This window comes from Antechinus flavipes, chromosome 2 (assembly GCF_016432865.1).
Source record: "Antechinus flavipes isolate AdamAnt ecotype Samford, QLD, Australia chromosome 2, AdamAnt_v2, whole genome shotgun sequence".
NCBI lineage: Eukaryota > Metazoa > Chordata > Mammalia > Dasyuromorphia > Dasyuridae > Antechinus > Antechinus flavipes.
The window spans coordinates 462752750-462770096 of NC_067399.1; the positions used below are offsets into that span (position 1 = coordinate 462752750).

The 17347-nt window shown below is 44.6% G+C and overlaps 1 protein-coding gene across 3 annotated transcripts in view; it reads left to right on the top strand.

The window, feature by feature from the left end:
* Nucleotides 1-17347, top strand: part of GSN (gelsolin) — a 73868-nt gene that overhangs the window by 54543 nt on the left and 1978 nt on the right. For all 3 annotated transcript variants that reach the window (XM_051979552.1, XM_051979549.1, XM_051979550.1), the window contains exons 5-16: nucleotides 760-909; nucleotides 1774-1863; nucleotides 2816-2948; nucleotides 3905-3993; nucleotides 5858-6073; nucleotides 7764-7897; nucleotides 9387-9477; nucleotides 10512-10682; nucleotides 11776-11950; nucleotides 14089-14213; nucleotides 15729-15806; nucleotides 16478-16538. In XM_051979552.1, coding sequence (XP_051835512.1) covers nucleotides 760-909; nucleotides 1774-1863; nucleotides 2816-2948; nucleotides 3905-3993; nucleotides 5858-6073; nucleotides 7764-7897; nucleotides 9387-9477; nucleotides 10512-10682; nucleotides 11776-11950; nucleotides 14089-14213; nucleotides 15729-15806; nucleotides 16478-16538 — 1513 coding nt within the window. The remainder of the gene's footprint in view (nucleotides 1-759; nucleotides 910-1773; nucleotides 1864-2815; nucleotides 2949-3904; nucleotides 3994-5857; nucleotides 6074-7763; nucleotides 7898-9386; nucleotides 9478-10511; nucleotides 10683-11775; nucleotides 11951-14088; nucleotides 14214-15728; nucleotides 15807-16477; nucleotides 16539-17347) is intronic.

The window sequence follows — 17347 nt, forward strand, 5'->3', positions numbered from 1 at the left end:
AATTTTATTTTATTTATCAATTACATATAAACAAAAATGTTAAACATTTTATTTTCTCTAATTTTGAATTCCAAATTCTCTATCTCCCTCCCTCTCCTGGCCCTCTTCCTTGAGAAGGCAAGCAGTTTGATATAAATTCTACATGTACAGTCATGCAAAACATTTCCATATTAGCTATATTGCAAAAGAAAAAAACAGTCCCAAACTCAAAACAAAACCAAAGTTGACAAAAAAAGTATAAAAAAGCATGCTCTGATTTGCATTCATATACCATTGGTTCTTTCTTTGGAAATAGACAGCTTTCAATTTTATTTCCTTTATCATCTATTTTTTAATATTTGATCTGATTTTTCTTGTGCAGCAACATAATTATATAAATATGTTTGCCTATGTTGGATTTAACATATATTTTTACTATGTTTAACACATATTAGATTACATGCCCACTTGGAGAGAGAGTGGGGGGACAGGGGAAAATTGGAACACAAGGTTTTGTAAGGGTCATTGTTGAAAAATTATCCTTGCATATGTTTTGAAAATAAAAAACTTCAGTAAAAAATAGACAGCATTTTTCATCACAAGTCCTTTGGAATCGTTTTGGATCTTTGTTTTGCTGAGAATAGCTAAGTTATTAGTGAACATGTGCAGAGAGCCAGGTAAATAGTGAAGAGAAGGTCGGCACAACTCACTTCTCCCGCTCCTGTACCTGGGTCTGGGGAATCTCCCTGTGAACCATTATGTTTGATCTGTGCCTCGCAGGACATCTACCAGTGGTGTGGCACGAACAGCAACCGCTTTGAGCGGCTCAAGGCTACCCAGGTGTCCAAGGGCATCCGAGACAATGAACGGAATGGCCGGGCCAAGGTGCACATCTCAGAGGAGGGAGCTGAGCCGGAGGCGATGCTCAAGGTGAACCTCTCTTCTTCTTATCTGAGCCACAGTCGGGGCAGGTGTTGCGACCCTACTTGGTTTAACATTGCCTTTTAGCTTATGTCCCTGTGAAGAGAAACCGTAATTTCCAGGGAATATCTCTGTTAGGCAGTTTGGCTTCTTCCAGTAGTTTCTCCCAAAGATGTGAGGGTTTTTAGGATGACTGACTAGAAACCCACCTCTGTTTTGGTACATGCTGGGCTTATGAGCCTCATCTTTTGGGTGTACTGCTCTGTGGGAACATCATTTAGAAGTCCTGCCTTGTAAGGTGGGACAAGCTCCCTAAAATGATTCCCTTCCCAAGGAGACCAGGTCTCGGGCTGTGTCTGGTATCTTAGGATTCTGTAGCTTCTTCTCTATCATAAAGACCAGCATGTCAGAGTTCTGTAAAGCATGTACTCAAAGGCTATTGCTGTGCCTTGTCTTATTGTCTAATGTCCAAACAGAAACTAATCCGGAGATGTGGCTGCTAGTGGTTAGCCTGTGGTCTAGCTCACACTAGTAAGGGAATGACCAGGATAACCATGGAGAAAGGAAGTTTTGGGAGGAAGTCTTACAGAATTTCAAAGTTGGAAAGAATGTCAGAGGATTTTCCCTGATAAGTGATCTCTCAACTTCCTTTTGAAATTCTCTAGTAATATTGAACTCCCAGCCGCCTGAGACAGCCCATCTGCTTAGAGTAGCTCTGGTTCTTAAGAACTTTTCCCTTAAATCCTTTTTTGTAATCTTGGTTCTGTCCAACTCGGGCCATTCCATCTTAGAACCTGGAGGGGCAGATGGCTGGGAGAGGGCCACATGGCCTGTGCTCACAAGCTTATGTTTCCCCCTCTATATCTCTGCTAGGTCCTGGGGCCCAAGCCCTCTCTACCTGAAGGCCAGGATGACACTACCAAAGAGGATGCAGCCAATCGTAGACTTGCTAAGCTCTATAAGGTAGGTAACATAAGGTAGCTGAAAGAACTCTCAATTTGGAGCCACAATCATTGGGCTTGAAGTCTGGCTCTGCTTCTTCCTAGCTGTGTGATCAAGAGTTGGTCCCATAGCTTCTTAATCCTAAATCTCATATTCCTCATCAGTGAAATGGGGAGTGTTCTGCCTATTTCCTAGGGTTATTGTGAAGGCCAAATGAAGCCATGAGGAGAGTATTTTCTAAGGTTTAAGAACTGCATAAACATCATCTTACTATTATCAAAAGATATGGTGAAATAGTTGGGACAAGGAAGCTGGCTGATGTGGGCTTAGCATGAAAAGTGGTCCAAGCAGGTGTAGCCTGGTGGGGTTAGAGAGGGAGTCACTGCTAGTTCAGCTTGTAGTCTTCGCCAACTGGATCCCAGTCAAGGTCCTGGCCCCCACAGCCTGTGCCAGATGTTCCACTCCCAATATGGTGTACAGCAATCAGGAACACCCTTGGGCTTAAACAGTGCAGTGCAGAGAAATAAACATTTAATTCATCAAGGAATTTGGGTTCTTGTCATAGCTTTGCCACTAGCTCTTTGTGGCAATTGGACAAATTACTTGCCCTTTCTCCAAACCTCAGTTTGGGGACAATAAACAATTCTTGCCTTGATTACCATCACTGGTAATCACTGTGAAGTCAAAAGGAGATAATCATCAAGAAAGTGGCTTTAATAGTTAGTATAGTAAGTAAGCCACTTACTATTGAAACGCTTGGAAAACAAATGGATGCTTTGATTCCATTTGGAGGCAGCTAGTGAGAGAAGGGGTAACTTTGGAATTTAGGCCCTGCTTCTGAATCAGAAGTCTGGAAATGAGAAGTCACCAAGTGGGAAGGTGGAGAACTTGTGCTGTATCAGGGAGAACGCCTAGAGCTCTCCTCAAAGCCTGGGTGGGAAGATGCTGACTGACCTGCTCTCTTCCCTAACAGGTTTCCAATGGGGCTGGGACTATGGCTGTGTCCTTGGTGGCTGATGAGAACCCCTTTGCTCAGGCAGCCCTGAACTCTGATGACTGCTTTATCCTGGACCATGGCACAAATGGAAAGATTTTTGTCTGGAAAGGTATCCTAGAAATGAGGGTTAGGATGGGAGCATTTCAGATTTCACTAGCACTGGCCCTCCTAAGTCAGTGGTTCTAGACAGCTTCGTCCCTGTCCAGGAACTTTGTTTCTGTTTGTTGAAGGCACAGGGGTGGAAGCATTCTTATAGTGTACATCTAGGACTACAGCCACTCTCTCTGGAGAATCCTGGAGGGTTGTTGTAGTATAGTGGAAAGAACATTAATTTTGGAGTCAGAAAACCTAAGTTCAAATATTGTCTCTGATGGTTATCTGTGTGATGTTAGGCAAGTCACGTAACCTGTTTGAATCTCAATTTCCTCTTTATTTCCTCTGTAAAGTGAAGGGATTGGATTAGTAGGACTTTGTAATTCATTTAATAATAAGCCTCTTATCCTGTGATTTCAATATGTGAAAAGGAGTCTATGGAACATATTTCTGTTCTTTGGTCATAAACCCAGTAGGGTGGGCATAGGTGTCCACAGTCAGTTGGGTCTATTTCCCAGGAGTCCAGACCCTGGGGCTGAGTGGTAGAATAAGGTCCCCTGGCTCAGCAATTATTGAGGCAGGGAGGGAATGCAGAGTGACTTTCTATTGAGAGAAAGAAAAATTATGTTAATTATGAAGTTAATTATGAATAAACAGATGAGGATGAGGAGAATGAATCTGTTATTTGGAGTTCAGAGTAACTGATTCCCTGGGATTCTTGTCCCTTCTGGGAGATATTAGAGCAGCCTGAATTATGTTTGGCTGCAGACCCACATAGTCAATATCTCAGGAGAGTAGAGATCCTTTCTCCTGGGGTTCTGGATGCTAGTTGTCAAGAAGGTCCAGGGTAACTTCAGAACCGCAGAGCTATGCCCATGAGCTGACCTCACCAGTGGGGTTTCAGGGAGATAAGACAAAAGTTTCTTCTCTTCAAATCTCTCAACTTGAATGGTTCCCTCAACTCTCCCACAGGCAAACAGGCTAATGCAGAGGAGAGGAAGGCTGCTCTTAAAAGTGCCTCTGACTTCATCTCCAAGATGAGCTACCCCAAGCAGACCCAGGTGAGATGCTGAGGCCGTGTGCCCCAAGGCCTGGACCAATAAAATGGAGAAAAGAAAGAAAACCTGAAGAGGGGGCCTGCCCTGGGAGAGCATTAGGAAATGGAAAAGGATGGTGGGTCAGTCCAGGAAACCAAAGTAACTGCTGGGTGGGTACCTGCACCTAAGGGGAGGGATACAAGGTATGTGAGACATTTCCCCTCAGTGAACTAATACAACAGATTGATGCTACTTACTTATATTGTAGTATTAGCAAACTGGGTCTGCCTCCAAACCCTCTGTCCTGAATTGTGATGAGTCTTTTGACAATGAGTTAGACTGATCCTTGGATATAAAGGCCGTAGTCTATTTCTACACTTGTCCTTGAAGCTTTGAAGCTTAGGAAAGCCCCCAGAACTTGCCTTCTGCAGGCATATAGCCTTTGGGAACGCAAGGTCATCAACAAGACAACGAGACAGCAGAGAAGGACTTTAATTCTGTGTGTGTATGTGTCTGTCTTCAAGTGTGTAATTTGTATTACACATTAGAATTAAAGGCTTCCTCTCATATATAGGTACACATATGCACATAAAATATACTAGGTATGATATGTACACATCTACATATGTGATATATAATTATAAATTTTATACATACACATATACACATTATACCAGATGTGAGCTCAGTAAGGGCAGGGAAGGTACCTTCTCTAAACTTTTTTTCTCCTGCAAGACCTAGAATAGTGCATAGTACACAGTTGATAATATATTTTCTTTGAATTGTTCTAGTTTTGACCTCCTCTCAGCCTCCTCTAAATTTCTGGAGTCCCTGTCCCCTATCAAGCTACAGAATTGGTTTCTAGGATCTCTAAGTACCAAACTGATCAATGATTCGACTAGTTATCATCAAAAATTTATTATGCATATAATAATATGCTAGGCACTATGCTTGTTGCTGGGACAAAAAGCAAACAGTCAATTCCCTTTATGAGCTTATGTTCTGTAGGAGGAAATAGGATATACATATATAAGTATTTTCACATTTGATCCAGGGCATCTTCAAATTGAATTCATTGATTCTTAAAAAAAAAATCTTATTTTTATGGCACCTTTATTTCTGCATATTTTCCCCCTCCGCTCCCACTTACCTAACCTAGTGAGCCATCACTTTTAACAAAAATTTAAAAGAAGAAAGTGAAAAAAAATTCAGCAAAACTAAACAACATGTCAGTTATGCCTAATATATGTATGATTTCTTTAAAAAATTTTTTTAAATTTATTTTTCTTTTTAAACATATGTATTATTTCATACCCAGAGTACCCTATTTCTGCAGAGTTTATTGATTTTAATAGTATTTTATTTTTTCCAATTATATGTAAAGACAATTTTTAGAACTCATTTTTATAAGCATTTGATCTCCTAGTTTTTTTCTTCCCTTCCTCTCCCCTCACTCCTTTCTAAAATGATAAGCCATTTGATATAGATTATATATGTGCAATCATGTAAAACATTTTTCCATATTCATCACCATTGTAAAAGAAGAAACAGTTCAAAGATTAAAAAAAACACATAAAAAATAAAGTAAGTAGAAACAATATGCTGCAATCTACATTTAGAGCCCATCAATTCTTTATCTAGATGTGGATAGCGTTTTCCATCACGGGCCCTTTATAATTGTCTCGGATCACTGTATTGCTGAGAAGATCTAAGTCATTCATGGTTGATCACCACACTGTTTCTATTTCTATGTATAATGTTTTCCTGGAACTTTGCAGAGTTCATTAACTCTTAAAGATGGACTTAGTTGAGTTCTCTTGGAACCCTAAGGGACCTGGAGATACAGTAAGCCCTTCACCCTCTTACGTTGGGTCTCCTCACTCCCCAGGTCCAAGTCCTCCCAGATGGCGGGGAGACCCCGCTGTTCAAGCAGTTTTTCAAGAACTGGAGGGACCGGGACCAGACCCAGGGCCTGGGAGTGGCCTACCTTTCCAGCCACATTGCCAACGTGGAGAGGGTGCCTTTCGATGCTGCCACCCTGCACAACTCCACGGCCATGGCTGCCCAGCATGGCATGGATGATGATGGCACCGGCCAGAAGCAGGTAAACCGGGGATGGAAGCCCTGGGGGTGGGTGGAGAGGAGGGCGTCTTCCCAGCTCCAAACCATATGCTTTTTTCACTGAAACACACTGTTCTTGCAGGCTCCAGACATGCTAGGAAATAGATCTAGATCTATAATTATAAGGTACTTTTTAAAACAACAATAGCAGCTTGCATTATATCATATTCCGTTTTTTATTATATCATTATATTTTATCATGTATATAATATGTATATATTATATTATATATATAGCGTTTTAAAGTTTTCAAAGCCCCTTAAGAGGTTATCTCATTTTATCCTCACACCAGGCCTAGGGGTGCTTACATTGTCTTCATTTACAGATGAGGGAACTGAGGCAGGCAGAAGTGCCTCTAACAGTCAGGAAAGGCCTGAGGCTAGACTCGGCCTAAGTCTCCCGGCCCAGCCCCCTGCGCTGCCTGATCCGCCTTTGCTGCTCAGCGGTTGCATCCATGTAACCAAGGCTTTAAGCCCTTTACACCGGAAGCTTGCCCGGTATTTGGCTCGCTAGGGGACCCGATTGTGGGTGAGAAGCCCTGTCCGGGAGGGGAGACCGGACCCCCAGCGGGAAAGGGCCCGGGCAGGTTTCGAGCGCTCCTGACTCCCAGAGGAGCCTCTTGGTCCCGGGCCCCCTCGGAGATGAGTCCGACTCGCGGGCTTCTGGCGGGCTGCCTCCCTCCCCGGGGCAGTGTTTGTCCCTGCAGCCTGGGAGGGATCGCGGGCTCTCCCCAGCCGAGCCCTTCGTTTGCTGGTCACCTTGGCTGGTGATAACGACAATAACTAACCCTGATGTTGGACTCGGCACTTTGCAGGCCCGTGTGTCTCCTGCGGCCCGTAACACCCCCATGCGGTTGTTGGCCCTTTCTCACGCCTCGGACGGGGGCTGAGGAAGCGTCTTGCCGAGGCTGGGCAGAGTTAAGGGGCAGGATTTCCCCCAGGTCCTGCCCCTTACCCTGCCGGGTAGTGATGGCTCTCCGGGACTCAGGTTCCTTGTCTGCGGGCAAGCAGTCTGGGCTAGCTTCCGGCGCCAGTACTGTCAGATGTAGTGTGACAGGCCTTTGCGCCCGAGGGCCACCAGAGGGCGATGCAGCACAGCGGACAGTGTCGGAGCGGGGAGGTTACCCTGACTCCCGCGGTCCGTCCCCTTGCCTCCGGGCAGGCGCTGTGCCTGGGGCAGCCGCATAGAGGAGGGGACAAGGGCCCTCAGGGAAGGACAGCCCCGGGGGCGCCAGGCTCAGAGGCGGGGCCGCGGGCTGCGGACTGACTTTAAGGGGGGATGCTGCCTGTGTTTCCGCGCCGCGGGCACCTCCCCATGACAGCTCCATGGCGGGCCTGTGCTGGAGAGCTGTGGTCCCCGGGGGGCCGCGGGCCCTGCGCTGGGCTCCAGTCCGGCCGCCGAAGGCCAGCCCTTCTGGGACATGGGGGCCTGGGGAGGGGTCGCCTCGCGGAGGTCACAGGGCCGCAGCCGGCCGGAGCTGGCCCCCCAGTCATCCCCGCAAACCCTCTCACTGGGGACGAGGAAACTGGGGCGCAGAGAAGAGCTCCTTCTCCAGAAAGTCGCGGCGGGGTTGGCCTTTGAACCCTTCTCGTTGAAGTCTAGTCCTCCTCCCCCCGCCTCACTCCTGCCCCGTGCCCCCGGCGCGCCTCCCTCACTGTCTCCTTGCCCCGCAGATCTGGAGGATCGAAGGTGCCGACAAAGTCCCGGTGAATCCCTCGACTTACGGCCAGTTTTACGGCGGCGACAGCTACATCATTCTGTACAACTACCGGCACGCGGGCCGCCAGGGACAGATCATCTATAACTGGTGAGCCTCCGCTCCCGCCTTGCGCTGCTGTCTGAAATGAAGCGCGTGGATCCACACTGAGAGCGTGATGGCCGGACCTCGTTCCTGTCCTTGCATTTAAGGTCTCCTGAGGCCCCCGAGTCTGAGGGGCCTAGCGCTATATGTTGGCTTGGAGTGTGGAGACCAAAGGAAACAAAAGATTCCTTCTAGTCAGTCTGCTGTGGCGATACAAGAACAGTAGCTAGTATCTGTATGGTTTTGAAGTATAAGTTTTGAAAAGTGCTAATCACATACCATCTTATTTTATTCTCACATAACCCTTGGAGGAAGATACTATTTTTATCCATGTTTTATAGGTGAAGAAACTGAAACATTCAGAAATTCATTGACTTAGGCAAGGTCACAATCTAATTAAGAGTTGTTTATTCTCATACAACCCAGGGAGGTAGATGCTATTATTATTCACATTTTACAGATAAAAAAACCTGAAACATTCAGAATTCATTGATTTAGGCAAGGTCACAATCTAATTAAGCGTTAAAGCTGGATTTGAACTCCGATCTTCTTTCCTCTTGATTCATTGCACTCTGGGTTCCTGTAATTTGAAAGTGTTGACCTATAAGCTGTCTAGAGACACTGAAATATTATGCGTCTGCGCTGTTCAGAATCCCAGATCTTGATGCTTAGGAACTGAATGTGATGATGCAAAATACCTGCCCTTTGTGTAAGATCTCTATGGTGGCCACTTATTCGAAACTTCTACTGGACAGTGAAGACTCAGAGGATCAGAGACTGAGAGTTGAAAGGGATCCTAGAGGCTAATGAGTCTTGCAATCAAATGACTTGTCCACGCATACATAGCCAGTAATGTCTAAGGCAGGATTTTAGCCTCGGTCTTCTTGTGCCTAAGTTCAGATCTCTGTCCACAAACTACATGATCTTTCAAAAAAAAATGGTATATCTCCTTTCCTATTCCTTTTTGATCACCTTCTGAGTCCAGGAGAGCATGAGCTCCAGAAGGATTTGCATGTGTGGAGGCGACTGTGAGCCCCCATGTAAGTCAGAAGCACTGGTTCCAGTCCAACTCATCCCTAAAATCCCTGCGTAATCTTGGGCAAGATAGTGTCCCTTTTAGAGCTTCAATTTATTTGCTCATCTGTAAAGTGGGGATTATACAGCTGTTTCCAAGAGACCATGTATAGATGAGCAGAGATAATAAAGACAGAGCTCAGCAAAACATTGTGAAAATGGAAAGTGACAGTAATTATAACTCGCATTTATACTGTGTTTTCTTCAAGATGAACCTGAGAAGTGGGGAGTTTATTAATTATTATTTCCATTTTACAGAAAGTAAAGTCCAGAAAAATGAAGTGTTTTGTCTTGAGCTCATATTTAATGATAAGACTGGCTTATGAACCCAGGTCTCCCAATTACAAGGCCAATGTTCTTTCTATTATGTTTGTGGCCTCTGTGATGAGAATACTGATGCTGATGATTCCTACTATTTTAGGCAGGGGGCTGATTCTAGCCCGGAAGAGCGCGCCGCAGCTGCCATCCTTACAGTACAGCTGGATGAGGAATTAGGCGGTACTCCAGTGCAGGTAACAGACCTCTCTTCCACCCCGCCTGAATAGCCTTTCACTGCCAAATCTTAGCCATACCTGGGTCTCTAGGGCCAGGCCCTTCTGTACACTGGCCAAAGGAAACTGATGCACTCCCCCCGGGGGTGGAGGGGGTCCATTGGTGATGCTTGTTCCATGTTGGTAGAGCTGGAGGAAACACAAGGATGCTCCTGTGAGACATTTGCAGCTGTCTTGCTATAGTGTAGCAACCCTTTCCTCCAACAATCCAAGTCATGTTCAGTGCCTTGGAGAGGGAAAGGGAAAAAAATGAGTGAAGGGCAGTGAACAGAGAGGGAATGCCCATAGCCCACTGACCCCCTTGAAGGATCCAAAGCCCCTTGTAAGCAATCATTTTTAAGCTGATGCTCAAATGTCCTGGTTTTTGCCCACAATACACATAAATGCAGGGATCCTGTTTACACATAACATATATGTATTTAAATATGTGTACATACAACATGATTACTGGAAAAATGATTGCCTAATCACATTGTACACATGTCTACATATGTTCATGTGCTTCTCTGCTTGCACACATATGAGGTATGTGCCTCACAGTGTTCATTATTTTAAGGGAGTAACTGTGTGGGGAAGAATTTGTAAGGAGTTGTACATAGATCCCATGGCATGCACATACATGTACAAGTACACACAAATATAAACAGTGTTTTATATGTGCACTACATGCATATTCTGTGAAATATATACATGTGTATAAATATATCCGTATATACATTACTAGCACATATACATTGCACACAGTGTAAATACGAATATGTAGGTTTGCACTTATTATACATAGGTACTAGTAGATAAAAGTATATCCCTGTCACATATATGCAGACATACACAGCCTTCACACAAACCTCCCTCCTTTCCCCTCTGAGTTTGGTGGGAGGGGTCTTAGAGGTTTGGATCCTTGGGGGAGGATGGGGGAAGAATGATCTCCCCATTCCCGGCCCAGGCTCCCTTCTCCCTGCCCCCGACATCCCATTTTCATTGCCTTTTTCCAGAGCCGAGTCGTGCAGGGCAAGGAGCCTGCCCACCTGATGAGTCTATTTGGCGGTAAGCCCATGATCATCTACAAAGGCGGCACCTCCCGTGAGGGTGGGCAGACGGTCCCTGCCAGCACCCGCCTCTTCCAGGTCCGCTCCAGCAGCTCCGGAGCCACCAGGGCCGTGGAGGTAACCCCCCCTCCCTTCTAGTCTGGGACTGGAAGGAGGCTCAGGGACAGACCGAGGCGGGTAATCAAGGCCTTGTGGTCTCTGGCTCCCCGACCTTCCCTCCAGAACTCCACAGTGGCCTTGACCACGAGCTGTGAGATAATACTCTGAGCTGCTGTGGGCAGCTGTCTAGCTATAGGAAGGGAAAGCAGAACTGACCCTCCCCGAAGCCTTAGGGCCCAGCTGGTCAGAGGGAGGGGTAAACATCTCAGCCTTCCCTTTCGTGTTAGCAAGAGGAACTCCTCTGGAGAGCCAGACCGCCACAAGGTTGCAAGAGGTAGTGGAAAGGACAACAGAGATTTGGACCGCTGTGAGACCCTAGGATTTCATCAGATACTCCCCTTTGCTGGGTCTCAGGCTCTTCATCTGCAAAATGGGGAGCACACCTCTACTCTGCTTACTTGCTAAAACCGCTTTGTCAGGGTCAGTGGCCACGAGCGTGAACTTGACCTGAGCTCGAGTTGGGATCTTCCAGGTCATATGGTCCAGACCTTCAGGCTGCTCTCAGATGATTCTTAAGGCAGTCCTTCCTACAATTTAATTTTATGGTTCGGTTCTTTCCCTTCTAGAAGTAAGGTCTGCCCCAAAGAAACAAAATAGAGGGTAGTGACCAGGAAACCCCTCGGTGTCAGTGCTAAGTGAATGCTCATTCAGAATAGGAGAAGAATCCCCTGATTCTTTATATAGACTAGGAGACTGAGAGAAGGCCATAGGATTTTAGATTTAGAAGGGACCTTGCAGTTGCTCTAGTCCAACTTTCTCATTCCCTAGATGAGGAGACTCAGGCAGCCAAGTGGAATGGAACTCTGGTCTTCTCATTCCCAATCCATGATATTTTCTTGCCTCTCTAATGTTATTATCCCAGCCCCATTTTTATAAATATTCTCATGGTTGTCTAGTTCATTCTCCCAGGTCTCAAAGAACTTGCTTTGTCCAGCAAATTATGATTATGAGTGGAGCTTATGGGGGAAGCACTCAGGGCATTCAGGGTTTTAATCTGGTTATTAGTACATGGAATGATTTTCTTTGTGGGGGGTCCCCCACTTTTCCCCAGGTGACCCCATCTGCAAGTGAGCTGAACTCCAATGATGCCTTTGTTCTGAAAACTCCTTCGTCTGCTTATCTGTGGGTTGGTGAAGGAGCCAGTGACACAGAGAAGACGGGGGCCCAGGAACTGCTGAATGTCCTGCAGGCTCGGCCTGTGCAGGTGGCAGAGGGCAGTGAGCCAGGTAGGGACTGCGAGGGAAGGGCTGCGTTGGGACGTCCTTCTGAAAAATTACCTGGAGGGTGATTCCCTCCCACCTTTGATGGGCTGTACTTCTCATGCACAATGCAGACCTCGTCCCAAAGGAGGGGATGGTGTTGGGCATAGGGACTGCTGACTTGACCAGCAGGGTTAACTAGATCTTTACAGTTCACTGACTTACCCCTTATTTCAGCTGGGGAAGGGAGGGCCATCTACAATCCATTTCATCCCTTCCTCTGTCTCCAAAATCTATTGTCCCTCCTTTCAACTTTGGCAAGTGACTATAGTGAGCTCAGCCCTGACCTAGGTGCTTTGAGGACAAAAAGTAGAGATGACAAGGTTCCTGCCATCAGCTTACAGACTAGTTGAGAGGCAGACTTAGTACAGTGCTGAGCTTATTGACTGATGGTTCACATGAAACAACATATATACAGCATGGTACAGCAGTATCACAAGAGCTAGATTCGAATGCTGGCTCTGACTTTTACTAGGTACCAGACTGGAGGCAAATGGCAACCTCTCAGGGCTTTGAGCTTTTTCATCTTTAAAAAGGGAACAACGCACCTGAACTCAGCAGAATTCTATGAGAACTATTATGAACACCAAAGAAATTTGAGTTTTTGTGTGCTGAGCCTTCAATGAGTGCCACAAGGCTTAAGTGTTGCAGGAATCTGGAGGTGGGGGAGAGGTCAGCTTGGGCTGCAGTAATCAGGGATCTTGGAGGGGGGAAACTCCAGCTGGACCCTGAAGCCTGAGTAAGGCTGGAGAAAAAGGACAGCATATCCGAGTGTTGTCCCTAGTGAGAGGTTTGTCTTGTTCAAAAGAGCTAGTGGTATAAGGCTTTCCCTTTAAAAAAATGTATATTTTTAAATTAATAAGCAAGTTCTCCCCTCTTCCCCTTAACCCTAATGCAACAAACTAAAGGAAAAGAAAAACCCTGTAATGAAAAGTCAAGTGAAACAAATTCCAACTTTTTGCACCTTGAGTTCAACTGTTAATTGTAACTAAGTGGGTAGCTGTTTCATCTGGAATTGTAATTATTCATTGCTTTAGAGTTTTTACTTTTTCCAGAGTTAATCATCTTAGTAATTTATTGAGTAAATTCTGATTCTGTTCATTTCATACAAGTTTTTTCAAGTTTGTTTAAAATTGTTCTTTTTGTTATTTCCTATGACTTATTAATATTCCATTACTTTCATGTATTCAGGAATGTGCTGGTAATTGGTTAACAATAGGCTCTCTGGGAAAAAAGGGGGGAGGGTCCAACAATATGCTTTTTAAAATTTTATTTAAGTAGAATTTCATTTTTCCAAATAGGTATAAAGATTATTTTCAATATCCATTTTTGTAAAATTTTGTGTTCTAAATTTTTTTCCCTCTCTATCTTACCTCTCCCTTCCCCAAGACAGAAAATAATCTGAGATAGGTTAAATATGTGCAATCCTTTTGAACATATTTCCATATTTGTCATATTGTACAAGAAAAATCAGACCAAAGGAAAAAAACAATACGAGAAAGGAAAAAAAAAGTTGAACATACTATATATTTTGAAACATATTCAGTTTCCATAATTATCTCTCTGGACCACAGTATACTTTTAAGTTTAATAAGAATCATTAACATTTTTTATCTATTACTTTCTTAAATCTTAGTCACAGAAAATTTAACAATTTGGTCTTTCCATTAATCGGAAAGTTTGGATTCCAGCTCTCTACTGCTTACACCATAATCTCTTCAATGTTTTCCCAATTTCTGGGCACTCCCTTAGTTTCTGATTGTTTGCTATAATAAAAGGAGCTGCTATAAATATTCTTGTAGACATGTAGAGACTTTTCCCCTAATCTCTTTGAGGTATGGACCTAGCAATAGTACATCCAGGGGTATTCACCACTGAGTAACTTCTAGGGCACAGTTTTTTTTTGTTTTTTTGTTTTTGGCCTATATAGGAAAGACAAGAATTAATGGGGTTGTGTTTGGTGGAAGAGGGAGACCTGGGGAACCATTGATTTGACCAGTGGTAAGGATTCTTCCCTCCCCTAATGAGACCCCAGGCTGGTGAATATGTTCAGAGAGGCAGCCAAGAGGAGAGCAGCCCTTTATTAGTCTCTTTGCCCCTCGCAGACAGCTTCTGGGAAGCCCTGGGTGGGAAGGCAGCCTACCGCACCTCTCCACGGCTGAAGGACAAGAAGCTGGATGCCCACCCCCCTCGTCTCTTTGCCTGCTCCAACAAGATCGGTCGCTTTGTGGTGAGTTCAAGAAAAAGGGCCTCGAGCCGGCTCGGCTCTTTGCTTCCCACCCTCGGACAGAACAGGAGTGTGGGGCCAGTTGGGACCGGAGGCCTAAAAAGGTCATTTGATGGAATTTAGCCAAATGCTGTTTTCCTTTGCATGGACAGAGGGCGCAGTGGTCGTCCCCTGAATTTTCATCATCTGAGATATTCACGGAGCAAAGCCGGGTCCCATCCTCTCCTAGTTACGTGGGCCTTGGGAGCACCATTAAAACCTCCCCGTGTACACGAGGAGCAAAATCACTTCTTTCTGTTGATTGGAGTGTGAAACCATCACAATAAGATGATTCCTGTAAGTTCGTAAAGGCTTATGGAGATAGAAATCAGATCGCTGATGGCAGGAAGGCTGAATTATGCTCTAAACAGGGCAGAAGGAATGGCAGCCTTGGCCTGGTAGAGAGAGAACCGGCCTGGGAGTAGGGAAGAACAGGGCTCAAATCCTGCCTCTGACACAAGATGTTTAACCTCCCTGGCACATTTTTAAGTGTAAGTGGCAGGACAAGTGTTGGAGTGCATTGAAGGAGGAGCCTCTTCAGCAGGAGTTCTAATAAAATCACAAGTCCGTGATAAAGAAACAAACTCAAACCACAGGTACAATAGGATTATTCCCAGTGGTAAAGAGACGGGTGAGGAAATTCGCTTCGTGTGGGTACGTGGCCCTATTCACATTGGCCCACATACAGCTGGATATCACAGACTTTGATTTGAATCCAAATCCCACCTCAGACACTTCTTTAGCTATCTGACCCTGAGGATGAGTCACTTAACCTCAATTTCCTCATCATAAGATGGGGATAATTCTGGTACTTACCTCCCAGGGTTGTTGGGAAGAACAAATGAGATATCATATACATAAAGTGCAAATCTTAAAACACGGTGTTAGTGCTACTTATCATTATTCCTAAGAGGTAACCCTGAAGGAATTGGTGCCATTCAAAAAATCCAAAATGAAAGATTTCCTTGCTGCACCCTTGACAGCTGGGAGGCCTTTCTGTGGTCTGAGACCTTTTCACTTGCTCTGAGTGGGGGGAGAGAGCTGCTTTCACTATGCTATCGTGGGAAGGGCTATCCCAGGGAAATTGCTGAATGGACTCCTTCTCCTCATTTGACCTGATCTCTCAGCAGTTTGGGCAGGGGGAAAGCAGAGACAGGGAGAAAGCTGAGAATGTCCTCCCACCAGCTAGTTAGCAAAGGAAGGGGGAGGATGGGTCAGCAGCTCTAGCGTGTGGGAAAATCATTGCACTAGGAGTGGGAAAGTCTTGATTTGAGTCTGGGTTTCACTTTTTTACTGACATTATGATGTTATTTAAATCATTTAATACCATTGAAATTAAGCATCTTTCTTTAGAAAATAGAGATTTTGCCTTGATAGCACCTATAGCATATGGGTAGCTTTATATGATCCTGAATGGCTAGTTCCAGGAAAAAGGAAGGGATTTCTTTTCTTTCATTAGTCTTTCCTGTTTCTTTCTAGATTGAAGAGGTTCCTGGGGAATTTATGCAAGAAGATCTGGCTACGGATGATGTCATGCTCTTGGACACCTGGGATCAGGTCTGAAAGTTGGAGGGGAGGAGAAAAAAGGGAGGGAAGATAGATATAAGAAAAGCTAGCTTAGCTGCCTAGGCCCCATCTTCCCAAAGGGATGGCATCTCTGCTGTGCTTAATTGCCTGGGAGAGACGATAGCAAACGAAGTGTACTTTTTTCCCTAAGGTTAGACTAAGGATAAGATTCATTTTCCCTCCAAGGGCCTCCAGTGAAGTTCTTGCTCTGTGTCCTTTGGACAAGCATATATAATAACTGTCTCTGGGCTCTCGCAATGTTCCGTTCTTCTGGAGATGGGTTTGTACAGAGTGGAGCTGAAGGTTCAGATAGCTCTCTAGCTATTGAAGAACAAGTACTAGGAGCTTCCTTTAAGCTTTTACACCCTAGGACAAGATCCAGACCACCTCGCCCTAGTGGCAGTTCCCCGTGCTGTATTCCCAACTTCCTTCTTGTGGCAGAACCTTCAGCTGTTTCTCCAACAGACTATACAGCCTAAGGAACCCCAATTGTAATAAGAACATAGAGCTATCTCTGCTTCCCAAATTGAGGATTCAGTCTAGATCCAAGTACAAAGAAAAATAATATTTGAAAAGATCATTTCTAACCTCCCTCATCAGCTTTTACTTTAGAAAATACACTCCCCATATGTAACTCATCATCCTTCATGTTGAATGTACAGGTATATGTCTGGGTTGGAAAGGACTCTCAAGAAGAGGAAAAGACAGAAGCCTTGACATCTGGTAATTACTTTCTATTTTTATGTGTTTCGGTGGGAAGTGAGATGGAGATCAGGGCAGGTGGAGGAGGTTTGAGGTTGGTTCTCCTGGATGAGTAAAGCTCATTTCCTGAGACTCAAAAGTTTCTTTATAAGTAGCTATTTCCCTTTAGCTCATCCTCCTATAATTTTACTCTCTTCTACCTAAAACACTCAAAAGATCAACTAGTAAGAAAAGCACTGGACTGAATGAGAATGAGGAAGCTTGGGTTCCAGTCCTTGCTACCATCTTCTACTAGTATAGCCCCTAAAAAAAACCTCCTTCTCCTTTTTGGGCCTCAGTTCCCTCTGCAGGAAAATATTAGATTTAGGATATTAGAATACTAAAGCATTTCTAAGGTTTCCTTATAGTCTGAACATTTTATGTTCAGTGTTAGAACATTTAGAATTTTATGTTCTAGCTTAGCTCACCAAGACAAGCTATATAAAATTCTTTGTCAACCTGAAAGTGACATTATAGTTGTCAGCTTTTCTTATGGTTCCATTCCAAGGCCCCTTTCAGCTCTAATAATTTATGTTTTAATGCACCTTCTAGTCTTAACTTCCTTTTATCCAATGAAACAAAATTGCAGTGATGTGTAATAGCAGAATACCCAAGTGAGAAGTGACCTCAAAGATCATCCAGTCCAAGCCATGCCTAAATTTGGAACTCCTTTACTATACCTCTGACAAAAGGTTAAACCTACTCACCATTGTTAAGGAAGACTCCTTTGCCTCCCAAATCTTCCCACTTTTGGACACTGTAATTGTATAGGAAGATTTTCCTTCAATTCA